The following is a 23,623-nucleotide window of genomic DNA, read 5'->3' as shown; positions in this document are numbered from 1 at the left end:
GCTCTTCTGGGTCCCCACCAAATCATAAATCCTATTAGGCAAATATTTAAGGACTCCTTTTTATTTACTTATTTTTTAATTTTAACATCCTCCCCGCCGTGTGTGTGTGTGTGTGTGTGTGTGTGTGTGTGTGTGTCTGTGTGTGTCTGTGTGTGTGTCTGTGTCTGTGTCTGTGTGTCTGCACGGCCACTTGCCACGACACACGTGTGGGAGTTGGTTTTCTTTCCATCAGGATCATCTCAGGTATTAGACTCAGGTTGTCAGGCTTGGCAGGAAGTGCTTTTGTTCACTGAGTCATCTCAACCACTCGCCCTCTTGAAAAAAAGTCTCGCTATGCCGCCCTGGTTGGCTTTGACTGTTCCAGCCTCTTGCGCGTTGTGTACCACAGCACCCAGCTGTTTTAAGATCTTGATTTGAAGGGACTCTGAATGATCAGCCTGCTCAGTGTGGCCCAGTACCACACCTGGACAGGAGTACATTGGTAGCTGACCACTCTTAAAGGGCTCTCTCATCCATCCATACCTGTGACCCAAATCATGTGTAGCGAAGTCTCCCAGACGCTCTGGCTGCGGCCTTTGAAGGTGCTCAGCTGAGTCTCCATGACCAGGGACTCTCCCAGCAAGAAGATAAGGAACCACAAGTAAGAGGCAGAGTGCAGCAGGAACTTCAACACTGGGATCTTCAGCAGGCGGCCCAGCTTTGGGGAGACGGGAGAGCACGGGTGTCAGAGGCCTGCTGTCATCCTCTAGACTGCTGGGTCCCCATGTGAGCCTGCAGCTTTCAGATCCACCCACTCACCTGGGCATGTTCTAAGAAGGATGTGGCGGGCACCAGGCCCTGTATTTTCTATCTGTTCTCTCCTTTGCAACATGTGAGGTCAGTGTTGTTACGCCCCCAGCCCCGCCCCCAGCTCCCAATTTTTTTTTTAGTGTGTGTGTTGTGGGGAGGAGCTCATAGGAAAAGTTCAAACTCCACTAAAGTGAAAGTAGCATCAGCGCCACTAGTATTTTAAACTCCCTTCTCTTAAAACCACTGGGCCACCCAGCCAGGAGTCTCTCTCCAGCAAGCACCTCTCCATTCCTCTTGCCACACTCTGGCAGTTTTTGCAATGCCCGTCCCTGCCCCCAGATCACTGGCACACTCCCAGTGGAGAGCTTCCTTTCAAAACACAAACCAAGGCATCACTCATCTTATTTTTAGTACCCGGGACTTGGGTGCCAGCCAGTAGCCAATGCAGAGAAAGGGCATGGTGAGGAAGATGAGAAAGGCGACAAAGAGTTTCCAGATGGTGGTGCTCCCACGCCAGCCAGCCAGGTTCCCACACCAGATGGAAGACAGAACTTGCTGGCAGATCGGGTGTGCTACAAACTGAGCAGAGATGGGCCGTGAGAGGAGATGGCCACCGGGCAGGAAGGTCAACGGAGCCGCTTGGATGCAGAGCCCTTACTTCCTGCCACGGAGGTTGAACCATCCTTTGTCTCTGTGCCAGCCCACCCAGAAGAGAGGGGTCTCACTTGCCACATGACCATGGGCAAGTGCCTTCGGGAGGCCTCAGCATGAAGGACAGACTGAATATGAAGATGTTCTGAAACTCTTCGTGCCCTACAGCCTTGAGTCAAAGTCAGGCAGCAGCGGGTAGAGCTTGGGGAGCTAAGTCCCAGAATCCTCAGCGGGTATATGCAGCAGGCATCTGGATGAATGATCTTGGGGATGGAAGGGGCATGGAATAGGGGTCTCCTGTCATGAGGGCCAGGCCAGTGGAGACGGCACCCGACAAAGTTTTGGTAACGTGTCTTGTGGGTCAGGCTGTCTACATGTGAATGGGTGAGGAATCAGGGCTGTGGGAGGCTGGACAGGGATTCTGTCTTGAGCTTGGCTGTGGGTAGGGCATCTAATAAGACAGTGAAGAAGAAAAAAATCGCTAGGCACTGAACGCCTTGCTATAGAGAGTGGGGTGCCGTAGTCTAACGAGTCTAGGCCAAAGGCAAGAGGCAAAGCTACATCTGTATGAGACCTGAATGTGGGATCTTGGTAGTGATTATTTTTCCAAGCGGGGTGAGTGTTCAGACTGAAGCCCTCTTGCTGTTAAGGGCTCATATGGAAAGGTATGCAGAATCAAGGTCTCAGAAGGTCCCTAGGGTAAAGTTATAGGATGAGGCTGAAAGGGAACATGCCCTAGAGGGGGCAGGACAAGGGGGGAGAGGGAGGGAGGGTAGGCAGTAGGGCCCAGCTGACCTGTTTCTGGTTGTAGTTGACAGCCAGGCGCAGTCTTGCCAAGTTGGGGATGCCCTCCTCAAAGGCCTGGCCCAGGCCCTCGGCCTCAGGCTCAGCCTCACTATCCTCAGCCAGGTCATTGAGCACCGCAGTGACCTCACTCTGATTCCGGCACATGCCCAGCAATTCAAAGCCGTAATCCTGGCAGAGTGACTCCAGGGCAATGTACTGAGGCTATAAGAAGAGAGGTGTGTGTATGTGTGTGTGTGCCATCAAGGCAGCCTGCCCCTGTCCCCCGCAGTGTCACTTCTGTCTGCTGTCACTTCCTTCTCCTCAGCTACCTCATCGATCCCTCTGCGTTACCTTCGCTTACCTGATGCGATCCCCATCTCATCACTAAGTCACTTCGGCCCAAACCTACCACCTTTGCCTGTTCCTTGGACTTCTCGAATTCCTGACTCCTGTGCCGCTGTAACTCTGACTCCACATACTTTAACCATGGTTATTGTGTGTGGTGTGTATGCAGGTATGCATACCATAGCACACAAGTAGAGGTCAGGGCAACTCTGTAGAATCGGCTCTTTCTACTTCTTTGTGGGTCCCGGGGATTGAACTCAGGTCAGGCTTGTGCAGCACCCCAAGAGCTTTTCCTGTTGAGCCTCCTCACTTGTTCAATTTTTGAGCGTCACTTTCACACAAAACCGGTACTGGCAGTTTAAGGGGATGCAGAAAAGAGTAAGGAGTTCTTGGGTGCTTATTTTTCATCATATCCTTTTATTTGGAGCTTTTCCTCTAGACAGCATCTAAACCAGTCTTTGAAGGCCTAGGTTACCTTTGGTCTACCCCAGGTCCTCATACTTTTTTGGGGGCTGGGGGAACTGTTGAGGTAGGTCTCATGTATTCCAGGCTGGCCTCAAACTTGCCAAAGATGATCTTGAACTCTGATCATCTGGCTCTACCCCCCCAAGGGGTGGGATTACAGGTATGATCCACCATAGGTAGTTCTGGGAATCAAAGTCTGGACCTCATCCACGGGAGGCAGGCGCTCTGCCACTGAGCTCTGCCCAGCCTCATTATATACCTTCTGCTAGGCGAGACAGGGTTCCTCCGTGTAGCCTTGGCTGTCCTGGCTTTGTAGACCAGGCTGGCCTTGAACTCACAGGGATCCACCTGCCTCTGCCTCCCAAACGCCTCTGCTCATCTTCTAACCAGCCTCTTCTACAACTTAAATGCCCTTTTCCTTAATCTTCCTAAGCCAGGCACGGTGGTGCACACCTGTAATCCCAGCATTTGGGGAGTTCGAGGCCAGCCTGGTCTACCAAGTGAGTCCAGGACAGCGAAGGCTACACAGAGAAACCCTGTCTCAAAAAACAAAACAAAACAAAACAAACAAAAAAAAAACAAGACAAAACAAAAAAAAAAACAAAAACAACAACAACAAAAGATGTATAAAAAGAATCTTCCTGAAACACCAAAGCCACGGGGTGCTCTTCCTTTTTCTGCTTTCTGTGCTTTGCAAGCCCTGTGAGGAGCATCCACAGAGGCACTGAGGAAAGTCCTGGCAGCATCTTGTCCCCTTTTCCTATCTATGATCGCAAGTGTGAGAACCCCAACACACACAGTGCTCCAGGTGAGCACACAGCGGGTACCCCAAAAGGGCAAACTTTACTGAATGTCATGTCTAAGTCTTCAGCTGTTTTATATTTTCCTCTCTTCCATCCCTTAGATGGATCTAGAGCACCGCTAGGGTACGAGCTGCACTCCCTGCCTAAGCCAAGTGCCCCTGGAGTGACTGCTCTCAGTAGAACGAAAGCCTGCTCAAGATGGAATTATAGATCTTAAACCCGGAGGCCTCAAAAGCTGGGAGTGGTGGCGCACGCCTTTAATCCCAGCACTCAGGAGGCAGAGGCAGGCGGATCGCTATGAGTTCGAGGCCAGCCTGGTCTACAAAGTGAGTCCAGGACAGCCAAGGCTACACAGAGAAACCCTGTCTCAAAAAACCAAACAACAACAACAAAACAAACAAACAAACAAAAATAACCAACCAACCAACCAACCAACCAACCAACCAAAAACCCAGAGGCCTCAGACTCTTTGGCCACCTCTCAAACTTCCTAGGACACCCACCACAACAGCCAATCCTGTCCTGGTGCGACAGCAGACAGTGGGCACCGAGGGCAGGCTGGAGTGAAGAGAGGAGGCAACCAACCTTAAACTCAGGCTCCTTTCGTGCCAGGCGCCTGAGCTCCCGGCTGAGCTGAAAGGCGGCCAGCATGGCATCCTCACTGGCCAGGGAGAGGTGAGCCCGGCTGGCAATGCCTCGGTAGGTGTTGATTCGGGATAGCGAAAATTTCAGCAGGTCATACCTGCGGGCATTGCTGCACTCAAGGCAGGCACAGGAAACTGGGTGGGGCCGGGCAATAGTGTGGCCCTGGTCCATAAGCAGCTGGGCAATCTCATACAGGTCCTTCTGACAGGCCAGTGTGAGTGGAGTGACCCCAGGGGCAAAGCGAGAGCCATCGATGGACGAGTCGAAGAAGGCTAGAGAGAAAGACTTGGTGTCTACTTTCCGACCCTTCTCCCGTTCCAGCCGAGCTAGCAGGCGGCGTACCACTGCTGGCTGGTTTGTGTCCACAGCCACCAGCAGAGCTTCGTGGATTTGCCGGAAGTCAAACTTGACGTTGGCCAGCAGCACATCAGTGATGGCCTCATGGCCCAGACGGATGGCCAGATTGAGGGCTTCCCTCCAGGAGCGGTCCTCAGACTCTTCCACGTTCCGCAGAGGCCCACCTGGCCCAGGGCCTGAGGCATCCGAGCTGGACTCCAGCAGCTGCTGCACTAGACCTAGCTGGCCCTCCTGGATGGCCCCCAGGAGTGTGGGTGGAAACTTGAGCTTTTTGTTCACAATCTCAGTCCAGTTGGGCTGTGGCTGGGTGGAGGAGGAGAGGGGACAGCACTCTTGAGTCCCCAAACCCCTCTGGCTGGAGGCCTCCCCCCTCGACAATCAGCTATTATTATGCCTTCCTTGTCCCAAACACACATCACCAACACACGCTGTCTTGCCCACCTATTTATTATGTACATCCCTGTTAGGGAAGGGCTAGAGTGGGGACTATTTATTCGGCCCGTTTCCATTCTCCTAAGAATCCTACCAACAGGGCCCACTGTCAGTTCCCTGAAGAGAGGTGATGAAGGCAGGCGCTGGGGCCACACTAGGAGCCTAACCCGCACACAAACACACAGAATCCAGTTCCCAGCCCGCTCACTTCATCTTCCAGCTGCTCTGAAGGACAAGTCCAGACATGTCCACAGGGAGGGTCTTTAAACTGGGCTTTCTTTAAGCCCTTTCTCTGTGAAGAGGAACTCCCCCTCTACCAACGCTCTCACTTTGCCTTCTACTTCGAAGGGCCTCTCTCTCCTCCTTGGTACTCTTTGTCCCTGCTCTTCTACCAGGCCCAGCCCTCTGCTCTTTCCTTCTAGGCCCAGGATCAGGGCTCTCCCACCACCAGCGCTATCCGTGCCTGTTCCACAGCTAGGCTGTCCCTGTATCCCTGAGGGCAGTGAGGAGTGGGACTAGGATGAAGAGGAGAGGGAAGCAAGGATCTCTTACCGAGAGGGGATCCATGGCCGCACCCACCTCTGGGCAGGGGCTGAAGGCTTGAACTCCCACTCCGGCTCTCCCGTGATTGTGCCTGGCACCCTCCTTCACCCCCAAAGCCCCACCCCGAGCCCTCCCTTTGCCAGGACCAGCTGCTCTCTCTCTGCCCTGTACTCTGGGGATGGGGGAACTGGTATTAGTGCCACACAATGACATCTCCTGGGAAAAGGGAAGAGTACATAATTCTTCAGAGCAGAATTTGGACTGTTCTAGTCCAGGGGACCTTTCAGAGACACTGTGATCCAGCTGTCCCATTGAACAGCTGGGAATTGGATTTGCTCAACCCTTACAGCCATGCCTAGAACCATCTACTCCTTAGAAAGGGGTCTCTCTGGTCCCTATGGCAGCCCTATGTGCAGGAGGCTGAGAGGTTTTCCTGCTACTGAAGGTCCATTTCAGACTCACCGTAAGTAAATATTAAAGTTATGGAGCAGTCATCTGATTACACCTAGGACAGAGACCCATGAAGGATACAGAAAGTCAAGGCCACACAAGACTCAATATTAGCTTCATGCTCAAGACTCATTCATCTTTCCAGAACATCAGGGGACTTTATAATTTCCAGACAATATTTTCCCTCTGACTAAGCCTCAGTTTTCCTTTCAGGAAAATGAGCATTAGGGTAAGTACCATTCACCCAGGGAAACAAAGCCTAGGTAGTGTCTTAAGGCCTTGGAGAGAGCACCAATTCTACCAAACAAACTCCCAGGGGAAAACATTCTTATGAGAATTGGTGCCATGGTGACAAAGCTTTGACACCTGGGATTGGGGAGTGAGCTGGGTCCAGAAGTGCACTCAGGCAGGCAGAGTCCTGAGGTAACAGGTGAAGGGAGAACCAACCCTTCGTATGCACAAGAGATCCATTCCCCAGGCTCCAGCATAAAGGGTCAACAGAACTTCGTGGCTCAGGCTGGAAAACCTTCCCCACACATGCTGGCATGTTCTTCTATTTCTCTCGCTGAGAAGCGTAACTCGCAAATAGGGCACTGGACCCAGGAGGGTGGTGGCGAGCTCTCTGGGGAAGACACCCACAGCACAGACTGCGAGGAAGACAAGGAGGCAGGAGAAGCTGGCTGGGGTGGGGAGCTCTCTCCACAAGTGGCAGCATGCAGAGGAAGAGTCTCCACGCTGAAGGAGCCTAGAGGAGAAAAGGAGACAAATAAAGTTGGGCCTGCTCCCAGGCAAGCCGCGGGAGGGGAGCTCTCTGCTGCCACAGTGCAAATGTTTGTCTGGAAAAGTTCCCACGGCTGAGCATTTCAAACCTGAGAGACACTGTCATGTATCTGTTACTAGTTGCCTAGGGACATGGATGTCCTTACAGAATATTGAGTCTACTGGAAAAGGTCAGCTATGAACACAGAGAACATTGCCAATATCTTGGACAAATCAAAACTCTGTGTGTGAGTGAGTGTTTGTCTGTGTGTGTGTCTGTGTGTGTGTCTGTGTGTGTGTGCGCACCATATCACGAACTTACAGAAACCAGAGGGTGATTGGATATCTTTTTGCTTCTCCATCTGATTATCTGAGACAGGATCTCCTTCTGTACCCAGAGCTCACAAACTGTCTAGATGGACCACCCAGTGAGTCCCAGGAACCTGTCTATCTCTACACCCCACGTCTGGGGCTACAGATATGGGCCACTACACCTAGCACTATGTGGGTGTTGGGGATACGAACTCAGGTCATCCTAGATGTGCATCAAGTACTTTACCCACTGAGCCATCTCCCCAGCCTTTACCAAACGTTTCTGCCAGCGTTTATAGACTTCCTATCTTCCTCAATAAACGCCTGGTCTCCACATCCCACGGTAATCAGTATAACTCACCTGCACAAATGGGACACTGTCCAGTAGCCTGGACACCACCATCATCACTTTGGGTCTGAGGCCGGTGCTGCCTGTGTCTTGCTCTTCCTGTCCCCCTCCTACTTGGCTGAGAACTTGAGTTGGACAACGGTCTGTGGGAAAGAGCAGGTTAAGGCCAGCTATCTGGGAGAGGCCACAAGGGATGAAGGGAGAGAGTGGAGACAGTAGCTCGGAGTCCTTGCTCTCCACTCCTATGACAGACTTGGGAGAAGGCAGCTAACCTTTGAGCCTTGACAACAGAGCTTCTATCACTGTCCTCAGCTTTTAAAAATTAATTAATTTTGAGCCAGGCATGGTGGCACACGCCTTTAATCCCAGTACTCAGGAGGCAGAGGCAGGCAGATTGCTGTGAGTTCGAGGCCAGCCTGGTCTACAAAGTGAGTCTAGGACAGCCAAGGCTACACTGAGAAACCCTGACTGGAAAAACCAGGAAAAAAAAATTTTTTTTTTTTGAGTTAGGATTTTACTATGTAGCTCTGGATGGCCAAGAACTTGCCATGTAGACCAGGCTTTCCCAGAACTCACAGAGATCTGTCTATCTCTGCCTTCCAACTCCTGCAAATAAAAGCATTTGTCATTATGCCTAGCATCTTTTTCTTCCACTTTTCTGTTTTCTGAGACAGGGTTTCTCTGTGTAGCCTTGGCTGTCCTAGACTCATTGTATAAACTAGACTGGCATTGAACTCACAGAGATCCACCTGCCTCTGTCACCCAAGTCCTGGGATTACAGGTGTGCGCCCCCGAGCACGGCTGAGTGAGATAGATATTTTGTACTACATACCATCAAATTAGCCTTTGGAAATATGGATTAAAGATATTTCCAAGCTGAATAACTGTAGAACATTTTTTATCAACCCCAAAGAAACTCCAACTGCATCGGCATCACTGCACAATTCTTCCGTCTGTTCCCACACACACTAGCAACCACTAACTTCAGGCTGGCCTGAGACTTGCTGTGTATCTCCGCAGTCTGGCCCTAGTAATGGACACCCTTGCAGTCTTCCTGCCTTTGTCCTCACATTCTGGTTTCACCACAGGGCCTATTTCTAAGCCTGTGGACACGTGGACAAGGACAGTAGTCTAAAGTGTGCAGGCTTGATGGAAGCAAGCATGGGGAAGGTTCTGGAGAGCAGTGAGGCCCGGAGATGACCGCTGCCCACCTACCTTGGCGCCTGCACTTTCCTCCGCTTCCTTCTGCCCGTATCCTTCTTCCCGTTTTGTTCTTCTGCTCTGGGCTCTGCGTTAAAAATGCTCATTAATTATTTCTCATCACACCAGGCATGGTGACACTTGCCTTTAATCCTAACGCTCAGGAAGCAAGGCTGGAGGACAGCACGGTCAAGGCCAACCTGGGACGGAGCATGAGAGCCTTTCTTGAAAAACAAAACTAGCAGTTTACAAAAGGCCTCCACACTTTAAGTTTTCTTTTGAGATACTCTATCTTCTTTGTTTGTTTATTTTTTTTTCCCTTGTTCAAGTCTGATTTGAAATGCTTATTCCTATGAGGCCTGTCCCTGGATTCTCTGACTGAATCTTGTCATCTTATCATCTTTTCCTTCAAAGTACTCATGACAAGCATCTCTTAGGATATGAACATTGTTATTTTGTTTATTTTTGTTTGTTTGTGTTATTTTTGGTTTTTTGAGACAGGGTTTCTCTGTGTAGCCTTGGCTGTCCTGGACTCATTTTGTAGACCAGGGTGGCCTTGAACTCACATCAATCCACTTGCCTCTGCTTTCCGAGTGCTGGGATTAAAGGTGTGTGCCACCACCGGCCACCTGTTATTTTGTTTATTATAGTATCTCTGGCACCGTACAAGGCCAGCAAGAATGAGCTGGAACAGCATCCTTTCCAGAAGAGCCCTAGACAACTGCAGCCTTTTCTTTTCTGAGCCAGGGTCTCGCCTCGTGTTACTCAAGCTGGCTTGGAGCTCTCTATGTGCCAGACAATGACCTTGCCTATTGACCCTTCTGCCTCCTCCACTTTCCAAATGTTGGGACTGAGAGGTGTTCACTATAATTGCCTTTCTGAGATGACCAGAGCACCAGCACTGCAACAGCTCAGGTATTATTTGATTTAACTCTTCCTATAAACACAAACCGAGGCAAAGACATAGTCTTGATTCCTAGGCCAGTGTTCTTACAGTTCGTATATAGGATTTAATTTCTCTTCTTCCGTTCACTTGATGACAGTGAGCTCTCCCCATACATCGTGGTAGAGCCAAGGAGGAAGGGCAGTGCTAGGCAGAGGAGGCTACACCAGGGGGCCTCACCTGCACTCTCTGCATGACCGGAACCTGCTTCCCCACGGCTGTCATCTGGGCTTATTACACTGGCTGGAGGTGCCTTACGGGCAGCAGAAAGCACCATGCGGGCTGCGCGCCCCAGAGGCCCTGGCTGCAGCTGCTTCAGCATGCCTTTGAGCTCTGAAATTTCCTTGGTGCTCCTACAGGACACAGTATTTAGTTTGAATAATGCAGACATTATTCTATTCACTTGAACCAAGAAAGATGGTTCACTATCCTGACATATTTAGACCCAAAAGGTTTTTCTTTTGTTTTGTTTTTTAAAGTTTTGTGAGACAGGGTTTCTCTGTGTATCCCTTGGCTGTCCTGGACTCACTTTGTAGACCAGGCTGGCCTCGAACTCACAGAGATCCACCTGCCTCTGTCTCCCAAATTCTGGGATTAAAAGCACGCGCCACTACGCCCAGCTTGATCTAAAGAGCTTTTGTGCTATGAGCTATGTGGTCTTTCCCTTACAGGAGAAATGTCAACAGCAGGTACTTACGTCTGGGGATCTGGGAAGAATGTCCTCCGGATAGAAGGATTGTTCAGCCAGGGGCTAGGGTCAGACTCCAGCACAGAAGACTTCTGAGGAGAAAAATGGAGAAGTAAACAATACCCAGATTCACCAGCAGGGGCACTGTTGCTTAGGAACCAATATGACTGTATTCACAGTATCTTTCATAGGCCATATTTGCTGCTGTGAGCAAAGGGTGAGACTTTTGTATGCTGAGGGATTTTTCATTATCCAGAAGGGCTCTGGGAATAAAAGACTCCACACCAGGGTAAAAAAGACCTATGGGGACTGGTGGAATATGTAAACTTTTGAGTTTGTCTCTTGTAAACTTTAAAAATATATATGTCACCGAGAAGAGACTTGATACCCTATGAGCATATACAGGAGGAGGTAATCCCCCTCAGGAACAGTCATAGGGGAGGGGAATAAGGGGGAAATGGGAGGGAGGGAAGAATGGGAGGATACAAGGGATGGGATAACCATTGAGATGTAGCAAGAATAAATTAATAAAAAAAAGAGGAAAAAAAAGAAAAAATATATGTCACAATTTAAATTTATACATAAATAAAATGAAATTGTATAGGTGTGTATTACAGAAAGCTCAAGACCAGCTACAGAGCAAGGCCTTTTCTAAAAAAAGAAATAAAGAAGGAAAAAAAGAAAGAAAGAAGAAAAATGTATATTTGAACATTAAAAAAAGCTTATAGCTGGGTGCTGGTGGCTCACGCCTTTAATCCCAGCACTTGGGAGGCAGAGGCAGGCGGATCACTGTGAGTTTGAGGCCAGCCTAGTCTACAAATCAAGTCCAGGACAGCCAAGGCTACAAAGAAAACTGTCTCGAAAAAAACAAAACAAAACAACAACAAAAACCTTTTAATCCCAGAGGCAGAGGCAGTTGGATCTCTGTGAGTTCAAGGCCAGCCTAGTCTACAGAGTGAGTCCAAGACAGCCAAGGCTGTTACACTGAGAAACCCTGTCTCAAAAAACAAAATCAACCAACCAAACAAACCCCAAACCAAAAATACACCCCTCCCCCAAAACCCATTACTCCAGGCCATGTGGCACTCAGGAGGCAGAGGCAGGCGGATCTCTGAGGCCAGTCTGGTCTACAGTGACAGCCAGAGAGACACAGAGAAATCCTGTCTTAAAACAGAAGCAAAACTCATGAGAGATTTACCTGCCTCTGCCTCTCAAGTGCTCAGATGAAATGACATAGTCAGGTACATATCTAAAGATCCAGAGGGCTTTTCAAGGCAGTGGGGCAGAAAACAATGTCAGAGGGGCTGCCTTGGGGCTTTCAAATGCTGAAAGTGACAGCTTCCTGCAAACCCAGAAATAACGTATGAGGTGAAATTGAGATCCGAAAACAATTTCAATTATCTAGTGAACAAATGGTCAAACAGCTTTGTATAGAGTATTCAAGGCTTGCTCACATCTCTATTAATTAAAAGAAGAGGGGCCGGGCATAGTGGCACACGCCTTTAATCCCAGCACTACAGAGGCAGAGGCAGGGGGATCGCTGTGAGTTCGAGGCCAGCCTGGTCTACAAAGCGATTCCAGGACAGCCAAGGCTACACAGAGAAACCCTGTCTGGGTTTAGAAAAAACTAAAATAATAATAATAATAATAAAAATAAACGAGGAAAAGGGAGGAGTTTATTCCACCAGACCAGGGTGTTAGGTCCAAAGGACACTCCAACTCTCCAAACTGCACAAGGCAGTCCAAATATCTAGAAATGGGCTCATCCTGGACTATAGGAGGACTTCTGGTGGGTAGATAAAGCCAGCAATCCCCAGGAACCTGTGAAGCCAGTTCCCCTCTAGCAAAAGGACTTAATTCCCTTATTATTGGCAGGAGAGACAAATGGCTACCTGTGGTGCCTATTAGCTTAGGAAAGTGCATGCTGGCATTTATGCTCGCTGGCTATCTACCTGTTCCACAAATCCTTGCCCTTCTTGTCTCCTCTCCTGCCCTAAACTCCGTCTAGTTCGCAGGCTTCTATCCCTTCAGCTACCCCATTTTCCTTATAACTCTGCTATTTGATCTCCCCCCTCCCCATCCCCTGCTATTTCCACCCCCCTCTCAGATAGCACCATGGTCTGGTCACGTCATTACTTTATACACAAGGAATCTATTATTCTCTCTCTCTGTTCACTTTTCTTCAACTGAGCATTCTGTTCTAACTAGGAACTGAAAAGCTAGAGAAAACTAAATTCTTTCCCACCATTGAATGTACCTGGTTCAGCCCAGAGCTCTCAGGGGCTGAGGGACCTATCACAGGGTCAGCCGAAGAGTCCAGAGAGGAACGCACTTGTAGGAAGGCCAGGCCGAAGGACTGATGACGGGTGAAAGGTTGGGAGCAGGTCAATCGAAGTCGATCCCATGATTCTCCTGAGGCTGGAGTCAGGAAATCATCTCAAGGAAAAAAAACAAAACAAAACAACAGAGTAAGGAGGAGCTGGAGAAATGGCTCAGTAGTTAAGAACACTTGCTATTTGTTGAGGCCACTTCTTTGGGTAGCATAACTACTGACATTTTATTTCATGCCCACCAGCCACATCTCCGCTTGCTGCTGATGTATAAGAAGATGTATACATGGTCAGGTTGACCATAAACTATGTTTATGATCAGCATATCCTACAACCTTTTGTTTTGGAGACAGGGTTTCTCTGTGTAGCCTTGGCTGTCCTAGAATTGCTTTGTAGACCAGGCTGGCCTCGAACTCACAGCAATCCCCCTGCCTCTGCCTCCTGAATGCTGGGATAAACTAGCTGTGCCCTTGGAGCCCAGCAACTGTAGTTCTAGGGTTCCCATAGCCTCTTCTGGCCTCCTCAAGCACAAGTTCATATAAACACCCTCCTGCATATACATAAATTTTTTTTTTTTATTTTTCGAGACAGGGTCTCTCTGTGTAGCCTTGGCTGTCCTGGACTCGCTTTGTAGACCAGGCTGGCCTTGAACTCACACTGATCCATCTGCCTCTGCCTCCCAAGTGCTGGGATTAAAGGCGTGCGCCACCACACCCGGCTGCATATACATAAATTAAAAAAATAAAAATAAATATTTAAAGAGGAGAGAGAGAAAAAGTGGGCATGCATTGCATGGTTGTAATCTCAGCACTTGGGAGCCAGAGGCAACAGGATCAGGAGCTTAAGGCTAGCCTTAGCTGCAAAGCAAGTTTGAGGTCACTTACATGAGCCCCTGGAGAGAGGGAAAAGAGGGGGAGGGGTGTGTGCATGTGGGCTCGAGCGACAGAGAAGAGAGTGTGTTGCACTAACAGTTATTAGGCAGGAGGCAGGAAGGGAAAACAAACTGAAGGAAGTCAAGACAGGGCCACAGCTAAACAGCAAATGTCCCTTCAGGCTTTGCTGCTCAGGATTTGGAAGCAGGTGAGGGAGGCCCTTTCAGCCTAGTTCCTTGTCTTCTTCTTTTTTTCTTTTTAAAAAAAGATTTATTTATTATTTATACAGTATTCTGCCTGCATGTGCGCCTGCCTGCCACAGGCGGCACTGGATCTTATTACAGATGGTCATAAGCCACCATGTGGTTGCTGGGAATTGAACTCAGGACCTTTGGAAGAGCATACGGTTCTCTTAACCTCTGAGCTATCTCTCCAGACCTTTTTTTTTTTTTTTTTTTTTTTTTAAGACAAGGTCTCTCTGTGTAGCCATGGCTGTCCTGGACTTACTTTGTAGACCAGGCTGTCCTTAAACCGACAGCGATCCACCTGCCTCTGCCTCCCAAGTGCTGGGATTAAAGGCGTGCTTCACTACCGCCCGGTTACAGGAATCATATCTTTTTTTTTTTTTTTAAATTAAAGATTTTATTTATTTATTTTGGTTTTTCGAGACGGGTCTCTGCGTAGCCTTGACTATCCTGGACTCGCTTTGTAGACCAGGCTGGCCTTGAACTCACAGTGATCCTACCTCTGCCTCCCAAGTGCTGGGATTGAAGGTGTGCGCTACCACTGCTGAGCTAAGATTTTAATTATTTATTGTATATGATTCTCTATTTGCATGTATACCTATATGCCAGAAGAGGGCCTTAGATCACATTACAGATGATTATAAGCCACCATGTTACCGAGAATTAAGCTCAGGACCTCTGGAGAAAAGAGAGGGCTCTTAACTGCTGAGCCATCTCTCCAGCCTCCAAGAATTATCTTATGCATAGAGATTTGCATAAGTAGAAATCATGAAACACCATATATTACATAAATATAGCCAGCATGTCTGTAGCCTTTTACCACATGTAGAAATTCTATACTTTTTTTTATGTTAGAAATTAAACTCATTTATTCTAATAAAATCCTATCAATCACTGGGTGTGGTGGTATATGCCTGCAATTCCAGGACCTGGGAGACAAAGGCAGGAAGTAGTTAAGGCTAGCGTGGGCTGTACATTGAGACCCCGTCTCAACAACCAGACCCCTAAAACACAATAATGTATCAGATGCCAACAAGTCACAGGGCAAATATAAATCACAGCTCATAAATACCCCCACCAATCACCCCAGGCAGAACTCACCCACGGGCACTAGCTTAGCCTGTTGCCCTAACCGATGCGGCTAAACCCTTGCACAGGCTCCCGCCCACAGTTTATACCCAGCAGCGCTCAGACCTGCCCCTACACTGCTTCTGTGCTCCTTGGAAACACCCGGACATCTGCTTTTGCCCTCTTTACCATCTTTAAACATCCGGACCCCTGAGCGGTTCTTCCCCTCCTTTGAATCAGTGAGGGACATTAGCATGGTTGCCGGGAGAAGGGTGACGAAAGGCCTGGCCAGGGGCCAGGAAGAACGACCCACATCAATCTGTACGAAAGCACAGCCACAGTTACCTGGGGAGAAAAAAAAAATGTCGAAGGCTAAGCATGAGAATTGGCTACACGTGAGCGTACTGGGCGGGAAGAGGACGCTCCCCTCTAGAGCTAGCCGGGAGGCAGAAAGCGCCGGCAACCCGTGGAGTCCAGCTGGAGCGGCGCGAGACCCTAGTCCATTAAATGACAGTGAAAGTTCACCGTGACAGTCTCAGCTGCCCTGGAAGGCGCCGCGAGGAGCCCAACATCTTTCTGTGCTGAGACAGCCAAGACAGAGTTGTTTGGTTTTGGTTTTGGTTTTCAACAGGGTTTCTCTGTGTAGCACTGGCTGCCTGAACTCACTTTGTAGACCAGGCTGGCCTTGAACTCACAGCGATCCTCCTGCCTCTGCCACCCAGCACCCGAGTGCTGGGATTAAAAGGTGTGCTTTCTTATAGAACCCAGCACTACCACCACCCCAGGGATGGCACCAGCCACAGTGGGCCCCCACATTAATCACTAATTAAGAAACCGCCCTACAGGATTGCCTACAGCCCAACCTTATGAAGGCATTTTCTTTTCTTTCTTTCTTTCTTTTTGGTTGTTTTTTGAGACAGGGTTTCTTTGTGTAGCTCTGGCTGTCCTGGGACTAGCTCTGTAGAGCAAGCTGGCCTCAAACTGGAGACATTTTCTTACTTTTAAAGGATTTATTTACTTACTATGTATTCTGTGCTCTGCTATGCAGTACACCTGCATGCCAGAAGAGGGCACCAGATCACATTCTAGATGGTTGTGAGTCACCACGTGGCTGGGAATTGAACTCAGGACCTTTGGAAGAGCAGTCAGTGCTCTTAACCTCTGAGCCATCTCTCCAGCCCTGGAGGCATTTTCTTAATTGAGGCTCCTTCCTCTCAGATGACTTTAGCTTATATCAAGCTGACAAACAAACAAACAAACAAACAAAAAACACTCCCCCCCCCAAAAAAAAGCATTGGGGGCTGGAGAGATGGCTCAGCAGATAAGAACACTGTCTGTTCTTCCAGAGTTCCTGAGTTCAATTCCCAGCCCTTTTCTATCATGTGGGTGTACATGCAGATAGATCATTCATACATTAAATAAATAAAATCTTAAAAAAAAAACAAGCACATCAGTGATCCCCAGGCAGAAGCTCATCTCACACTGGTGTGGCGGCGCACTCCTTTAAGCCCACCACTCAGAGGCAGATGTGAGTTTGAGGCCAGCCTGGTCTACAAAGCTAGTCCCGGACAGCCAAGGCTACACAGAGAAACCTTGTCTCAAACAAACAAACAACACCCCCCAAAAGACCCCAAACCAAACCAACCAAACAACAACAACAACAACAAAAAGAAGCTTATCTCTACCTCCCAAGTGCTGGATTATAGGGAGTATGCCGCCACAACTGGCCTTGTGTGTTTGTGAGTTTGTGAGTGTGTAGAGGTCAAAGGATCACTGGAGGCATGGGTCCTCATCTTCCCTTGTCTCTGTTGTTCACAAACCTTCTGCCTCCTGTCTCCCCACATGAGCACTGGGGTTACAGGTACAGATTACCCTATCTGGTTTTTAAATGGGTTCTGGGGATTCAAACTCAGATCCTTACAGTTGTATGGCAAGACTTCTCCTACTGAGCCACCTCTCTAGTTTTAAACGTGGGTTCTGGGGAGTCAAACTCAAGGACATTACTAACTGAGCTACAGCCTCTGCTCCCTACGCTCTCTGTGAATGAAGACCCTGGAGTTCTACCACACCAACCCTTCTCTCCGGGCAGGGCTTATTCCAGAAGGCAGCTCAGTCAGAGGGACCTGAGACAGACGAGGGGAGCGACCGATCTCACCGACATCGATATAGCTGATGTGCACAGCCCTCTCCAGCTGCAGCTCCACTTTCAGCTGCCCGCTCTTGTCCTGAGGGCAGCTGAGCCAAGGTCCCCTTTGATTGTCTGGGTTCAGCAAGTTGTCCACAGGGTATTTGGGGTCCTACATCAGAGAGAGGAAGAGAAAAATCGGGAGGGTTTTTGAGCTCACAGGGAAAACACGACACCTAAGGATAAGGCAAGTTGGTAATTCCAAACCTGCCGAGGCCTCTCAGCATGACAGAAAGGCACCAGGGGCACCCAAGGAACCCAAGACAGCCCGACTCTCACACAGTGTAGCTGCCACTCACCTCTAACTCACTCATCAGGTCACCTCAGCTAATCCTCCTAAGGATTCTTGAGTTGTTACTATTACTTCTGCCTAGTTAGATAAATAAACTGAAGTGGGGGGGGAGGGGGGAAGGGGGAAACGGGGGTGGGGGGGGGGACAACGACACAACTGAGGTAAGACCTTAGGCTAAATAACCAAACCAAATGAATCCCAGGTTTTAACACTGCAGCACATTAACAGTTCTGTACTCATAAGCCCGTCACACAGACATTTATACACCTCCAGAAATAATTCTATGAAATAAGGTTTTTTGTCTATGTAGCCCAGGCTAACCCCAAACATGAACTACTCTGAGAGTTGGAATTATAGATGTCCCACGACACCCACAAAAGACTGTATTCTTTCTCTTCTTTTTGTTTGTTTGTTTCAGCAATAAAATACTACTTTTAGGGCTGGGGAGATGGCTCAGAGGTTAAGAGCACTAACTACTCTTCCAGAGGTCCTGAGTTCAATTCTCAGCAACCACATGGTGGCTCACAACCATTCTAATGAGATCTGGTGCCCTCTTCTGGTGTGCAGGTGCATGCAGGCATAGCACTGTATACATAATCAATCAATCAATCTTAAAGGAAATATTTCTTTTAATTGTAATTTCACATGTGTGTGAATATTTTTCTTATAAAACAAACCTCTAAGTAAAATATGGGTTGGGGAGGGAGGCTAAAGACCTTTATCCTTCTCTTCAGCTTCTAGAACAGTCTCTACAGAGACTATGAAGTTAGGAGACTGCTAATACTCTCTAAGACCCTATGACAGAACATTTGAAGGTGGGATTGCTGGTACATACCTATAATTCCAGCACCCAGGTGGCTGAAGCAGGATGATTTGAGACTCTGAGGCCAACCTGGGATACTCAGGGAGTTCAAGGCCAGCCTGAGCTACATGGTAAGACCTTCTCTCAAAAAGAGCCTACAAAGGCAAACAACACTTGGAAGCAAAGGCCAATGTGACTTGAGGCCAGCCACGTCTACATAGAGTTCTAGGCCAGGTAAGATATAGAGTGAGACTTTGTCTTAAAAACAAAACAACAAACAAAGAAAAAGAGGAGGAAGAGGGGACAATGACAGTTCAAACTGACTTGCAGGTAAGGAGGGCGAAGATAAGTTTTATTTAATTTTGTGGTGTAAGTCAGGTGTGGTGGCGCACGCCTTCAATCCCAGCACTCAGGGAGGCAGAGGCAGGTGGATCTCTGTGAGCTCGAGGCCAGCCTGGTCTACAAAGTGAGTTCAGGACAGCCAGGACTACTACAAGAACCTGTCTTTAAAAAAAAAAAAAAAAGATGGGAGGAAAGGGCAGGAAGTCCCCAATAATTCCCTTGGTAGATTGGCACCAGGCCCAAAGCCTGTGATCTAGTCTGAGATGGGAACTGTAGAACTTTTAAAAAGTGGGCACATTTGATGGTGGTCACTATATCTTCATAGGCCAAGTATGGCCTTGCGTGCCCTTGATTAACTTCAATGGCACAGTAACCAAGCTGCCCTTCTAGGGGATCTGATATAGATAGATGCAGGACTTTGTCAGCTATATATAAAGCATAGACAAGTCTCCCAAGTCTATCCAAACCTTTTTTTTTGGGGGGGGGGGAGTGTTGTATTTTTCCAAGACAGGGTTTCTCTGTATAACAGCCCTGGCTGTCCTGGACTCTATCCACACTTTTAATCATCAAAAGGAAAGCAATCGTGGACGGAGACTAATATACCTGAGAGGAAAATGATACTACATGGCTAATCTTCACAGGAGCCATCGGAGGCCACCAGCTTCCTTAAGTGCAAGGCAGGATGTGCTTCTTCCCAGGGTATCTTCTGTGACCACAGCGGCACTGCCTACGTTTTGTTCTTGGTAGCTTTTGGGAGAACAAGAATATTCACATTACTCCTGAAAGAAGAAAAGAAAAGAAAAGAACGCAAGTTTCTCATTTTTGTTTCTTTTTTGGTTTTTCTAGACAGCCCTGGCTGTCCTGGAACTCACAGAGATCCGCCTGCCTCTGCCTCCTGAGTGCTGGGATTAAAGGTGCGTGCCACCACACCTGGCTCCTTTTTTGGTTTTCCCAGACAGCCCTGGCTGTCCTGGAACTCACAGAGATCCACCTGCCTCTGCCTCCTGAGTGCTGGGATTAAAGGCCAGCTTCTTGTCTCTTTGTTTCTTTCTGGAGACAAGGTTTCTCTGTGTAGCCCTGGCTGTCCTGGAACTGTCTCTCTAGACCAGACTGGCCTTGAACTCAGATTCATCTGCCTCTGCCTCCCAAGTGCTGGATTAAAGGTGTGCCCACTACTGCTGGGCTCACTCTTGTTCTTTGATAACTCTTTGATAACAAGAGTTATTTACAGTAGTTGGCTCACTTCTCAGGGCTACCAGGGGACTGCAGGGAGCAAATCTGGATCACCTAGAGACAACCCACCTCCCAACTATGAGACAGCCTCAAGAAAACAAAGCAGCAAATTTAAAAAAAAAAAAAATTATATATATATATATATATATATATATATATATATATATATATATATATATAAATTCTGCTTTGTCTGCTCAGGTAATCTTCCTGAATTAGATCTTCATTCCTCTAAGCTAGGTGTGGTGTACCACATCTATGATCCCAGCATTTGGGAGGCTGAAGGAAGAGAACAGAGTTTAAGGCCAGCCTGTGCCACATAACAGTTCAAGGCTAGCCTGGGGTACATAGCCAGACTCTGGTTCAAAACAACGTATTCTTGGACAAGTGAGACGGATCAACATTGTTTTTCTAACCTATTTTGTTTTTAAACGCTTACAGGAAGGCTGGAGAGTTGGCTCAGAGGTTAAGAGCACTGGCTGTTCTTCCAAAGGTTCTGAGTTTAATTCCCAGAAAGCACCTGGTGGCTCACAACCATCTATAGTGAGATCTGGTGCCCTCTTCTGGCATGCAGACAGAACACTGTATAAAATAAATCTGTTTTCAAGATATTTTATGCCTGGTGGTGGTGGTGGTAGTGGTGCACACCTTTAATCCCAGCACTCAGGGAGGCAGAGGCAGGCAGATCTCTGTGCGTTTAAGGCCAGTCTGGTCTACAGAACCAGTTCCAGGACAGCCAGGGCTGTTACACAGAGAAACCCTGTCTCGAAAAACCAAACCAAACAAAAAAAATCCCCCCAAACCTCACAGGAGCCAGGTGTAACATTTTGCACCCATTATCTCCGCCATGGGGAGGGTAAGATGGGAGTAAGAGTTCGAGGCTAGCCTGGGCAACATGGCAAGAACCTATCTATAAACAAATAAATCCATACAAAATTTCATCTAGGTACTGCAGGTGGTCCTTTGCTACACTTTGTTGGTTTGCCTGGTTTTTCTGGAGACACGGTCTCACTTTGTAGGCCAGCTGAGAACAGAACTGACTATGTGGTTCAGGCTGACCTTGAATTAATGGCAAGCCAGCTTCCATTTCCCAAGCGCTGAGTACAAGTGTGAGCCACCATACACAGCTCAAACCTTTTGTGTGCACACAGAGATATGTACCCGTGGTCAGTGTCAGGTGCCCGTTATCATTCTCCATTTTACCTTTTGAGACAGGCCCTCTCGACTCTCACTTAACCTAGCTCAAGGATCCTCCTGTTTCTGCTTTCCAGGGTTGAGATTATAGGCACCAGCTGCTATTGCTGTTTTTATTTGTTTGTTTTTTTTTTCTAGACAGGATTTTCTCTGTGTAGCCTTGACTGCCTTGGGCTCAATTTGTAGACCAGGCTGGCCTTGAACTCACAGAGATTCCCTTGCCTCTGCTTCCCCGAGTGCTGGGATTACAGGTGGGAGCCATGTGGCCAGGTGACTGTGACTAACTAAGGTTTTAAATCTATCTGAATGTCAGCTGGTGGTGCATGCCTTTAATCCCAGCACTTGGGAAGCAGCGGCAGGCAGGTCTATATGGTGGTTCCAGGATGGCCAGGGCTATATAGAGAAACCCTGCCACGAGACCAAACAAACAACAACAAAAACCCTTCTCTCAAGTTCTTTGTATTTATCTATTTATTGGGATATGATCTTGCTACATAGCACTGGCTGACCATGTATCTGCTATGCAGCCCAAGCTGGCCAGTACTTTATTAAATTTATTTTTTACATTTATGTATTTAGTGTGTGAGTGGATAGGAATATACATGCAGGAGTCAGATTTTCTCCTTCCACCATGTGTGTCTTTGAGATGGAAAGCAGGTCACTAGGCTTGGTGAAAATTGAGCCACCTCCCCCACCATTTATATTTTATGCATACTTTGCCTGCATGTATTTATATGTATTACGGGCATGCTCGGTGCTGGAGGAAGCCAGGAGCGAGTGTCACATCTCCTGGAACCCGGAGTGAACTGTCATGTGGGTGTTGGGAACCAAACCAGCATCTCCTGAAAGAGCTGCAAGTCTTCTTAATCGTGGGGCCACCTCTCCAAAACCCACACTGAGCCATCTTGCTGGTCCTTAAGAAATTGTTTCTGAGGTTAAGGTCTTACTATGCTATTTAGCCCCACCTTGAACTACAGATACTTCTGCCTCCAAAAAGGTAGGGATCTCAGGCATGGGCCACCATATTGCTCGTGCCAGGGTTGTCTTGAATGCCTGCGATGAAGTAATTTCGCCTCAGCCTCAAGAATAGCTTATACCATCAGACATGACTTTTTATTCAAATATTCTTAGTTTCTTACCTGGTCCCTGAAATTATGAGTCCATAAATCCTGATACAGTCCTGGCCACGATGGCTTCCTAATGTATTCATCACTCAAGTTTTCTTTCTATCTTTGTTTTATTTTGACTCTCTGCCCGCACCCTTCATCACTTCAAACAGCTCCATCCTTCCAATTCTCACTTGGTATTTAACCAAGTCCCTCTCATGTAACAGCTCTATGGATATCTCTTGACAGATCGTGAGCTCCCTGACAACGGGATTTTTGCTTGACTTGCTCATAGATATCCAACGTAAGAGGAAGAAACACAAGGATGATTAGTAATTGTCTACTGGTCATGGAGGTCCCGCCAGGTTCTTCAGCTCTTTAAGACCCCAGAATAGGTTGCTCTGTTTATTTTCTCGTTGGCCACCCTCCGCCCTTTCAGCTAGTCCTCTCCAATCGACAAGTCCCAACGCCTCTCACCCTCGTCCATGAACTTTAAAAGTCGAAGCAGCCTCAGCTCCGGTGTTCCAATCTTATTCTCCCGCCAATTCTGTCCGGTGATCTCCGCGTTCTGGTTTCAGGCGCCACCCAGCCTCCTAAACTCAAGAACGCGTTTTGGTTCTTAAAGAAGCCGCTGTTTCTGAAAAGATGACTCCTATCGAGGGAAAACAATAGTTACTACTTTTTAAGAAACAAAACAACAACAACAAAAAGACCAAATAACAACAACAACAACAAAACCCCCGCGTGCTTGTGTTTTATATAAGTACACAGTGTTTCACCTGCATGTACACCTGCCCACCAGAAGAGGGCGCCAGACCTCACTGTAGGTGGTTGTGAGCCACCATGTGGTTGCTGGGAATTGAACTCAGGACCTTTGGAAGAGCGAGCGGTACTCTTAACCACTGAGCCATCTCTCCAGCCCGCGTGCTTGTGTTTTAAAGTATATTTTTAGTCTCTATAATCCTCCCGTAGAGAGAGGAATTTAGACTTCCGGGTCGGACTCGGTGCAGCATGGGAAATGTAGTTCTTAGTGCACGCGTCTCTGCCTGTAGGCTAAGCGAGGGAGCGTCGCGAAATTTGTGCATTCGTGGACTCTCCCTTTTGCTCTCCACAGTGAGGACTGGTGAAATAGTTCCACCAAAATAACCCAAGAACAAGTTTTCGTTTTCCGAGGACGCTTTCCTACTGAAGCTTGGCTGTGCACGAGAGTCGGCCCTTCTCAATCCCGAAGGAGCAGGTAGCCGGTCTCTTGGTTCCCCACAGGCGTCGGCCTGCCTTGATGCTCCGCCCAGTTCGCACCTCCAATTGGTTACAAGCACTTGAGCGGCGGAAGCAGCTGGCTCGCGGGGGACCGGGGTGGGGGCCGGCCGTGAAGATGGCGGCAGTGGTGGAGGTGGAGGTTGGAGGAGGTGCTGTTGCGGAAAGGGAGCTAGATGAG

The 23,623-nt window shown here is 48.3% G+C and overlaps 3 protein-coding genes across 7 annotated transcripts in view; 1 reads left to right on the top strand and 2 right to left on the bottom strand.

Annotated features, from left to right (window-relative positions):
• The window catches only part of LOC311578367 (short transient receptor potential channel 2), a gene marked incomplete at its 5' end in the record, with an annotated part of 14,694 nt that extends 8,855 nt beyond the window's left edge, over nt 1-5,839 (bottom strand). Inside the window, 5 exons of the mRNA XM_084748204.1 lie at nt 523-697; nt 1,204-1,368; nt 2,236-2,448; nt 4,424-5,203; nt 5,825-5,839. Of these exons, the coding sequence (XP_084604330.1) occupies nt 523-697; nt 1,204-1,368; nt 2,236-2,448; nt 4,424-5,203; nt 5,825-5,839 (1,348 nt within the window). The remainder of the gene's footprint in view (nt 1-522; nt 698-1,203; nt 1,369-2,235; nt 2,449-4,423; nt 5,204-5,824) is intronic.
• Nucleotides 5,625-23,498, bottom strand: XNDC1N (XRCC1 N-terminal domain containing 1, N-terminal like). Of its 4 annotated transcripts, none has more exons than XR_014783242.1 (11): nt 22,663-22,937; nt 19,256-19,399; nt 17,187-17,328; nt 15,221-15,376; nt 12,774-12,952; nt 10,526-10,608; nt 10,009-10,181; nt 8,901-8,973; nt 7,698-7,828; nt 6,713-7,010; nt 5,625-6,320 (listed from the first exon to the last, which is right to left on the bottom strand). XR_014783242.1 is itself a non-coding variant. In XM_084801711.1 (11 exons), the coding sequence occupies exons 3-11, from the start codon at nt 19,298-19,300 to the stop codon at nt 6,778-6,780; spliced, it is 1,215 nt and encodes a 404-aa protein (XP_084657837.1). In that variant the 5' UTR covers nt 19,301-19,399; nt 22,663-22,837; nt 23,372-23,498; the 3' UTR covers nt 6,376-6,777. The 4 variants fall into 4 exon arrangements, 3 of the variants coding, with proteins under 3 accessions (XP_084657837.1, XP_084657838.1, XP_084657839.1); XM_084801711.1 differs by lacking the exon at nt 5,625-6,320 and adding an exon at nt 23,372-23,498 and having other exon boundaries at nt 6,376-7,010; nt 22,663-22,837; XM_084801712.1 differs by lacking the exon at nt 5,625-6,320 and having other exon boundaries at nt 6,376-7,010; nt 19,256-19,431.
• RNF121 (ring finger protein 121) overlaps nt 23,167-23,623 on the top strand; it is a 51,377-nt gene continuing 50,920 nt past the window's right edge. Inside the window, exon 1 of one of the 2 annotated variants that reach the window (XM_084801738.1) lies at nt 23,167-23,422. Coding sequence is in view for 1 of the 2 variants with exons in the window: in XM_084801737.1 (XP_084657863.1) it covers nt 23,561-23,623 (63 nt within the window). In the remaining variant the exon portion in view is untranslated. Of the gene's footprint in view, nt 23,423-23,472 lie in introns of those variants that run through there. The other variant, XM_084801737.1, reaches the window with a different exon arrangement.

This window comes from Acomys minous (genome assembly GCF_964271855.1).
Source record: "Acomys minous genome assembly, chromosome: 2".
NCBI classification, from domain to species: Eukaryota; Metazoa; Chordata; class Mammalia; order Rodentia; family Muridae; genus Acomys; species Acomys minous.
Note: the sequence above shows the minus strand (reverse complement) of the source record. Positions and strands in the feature narration are given on the sequence as shown.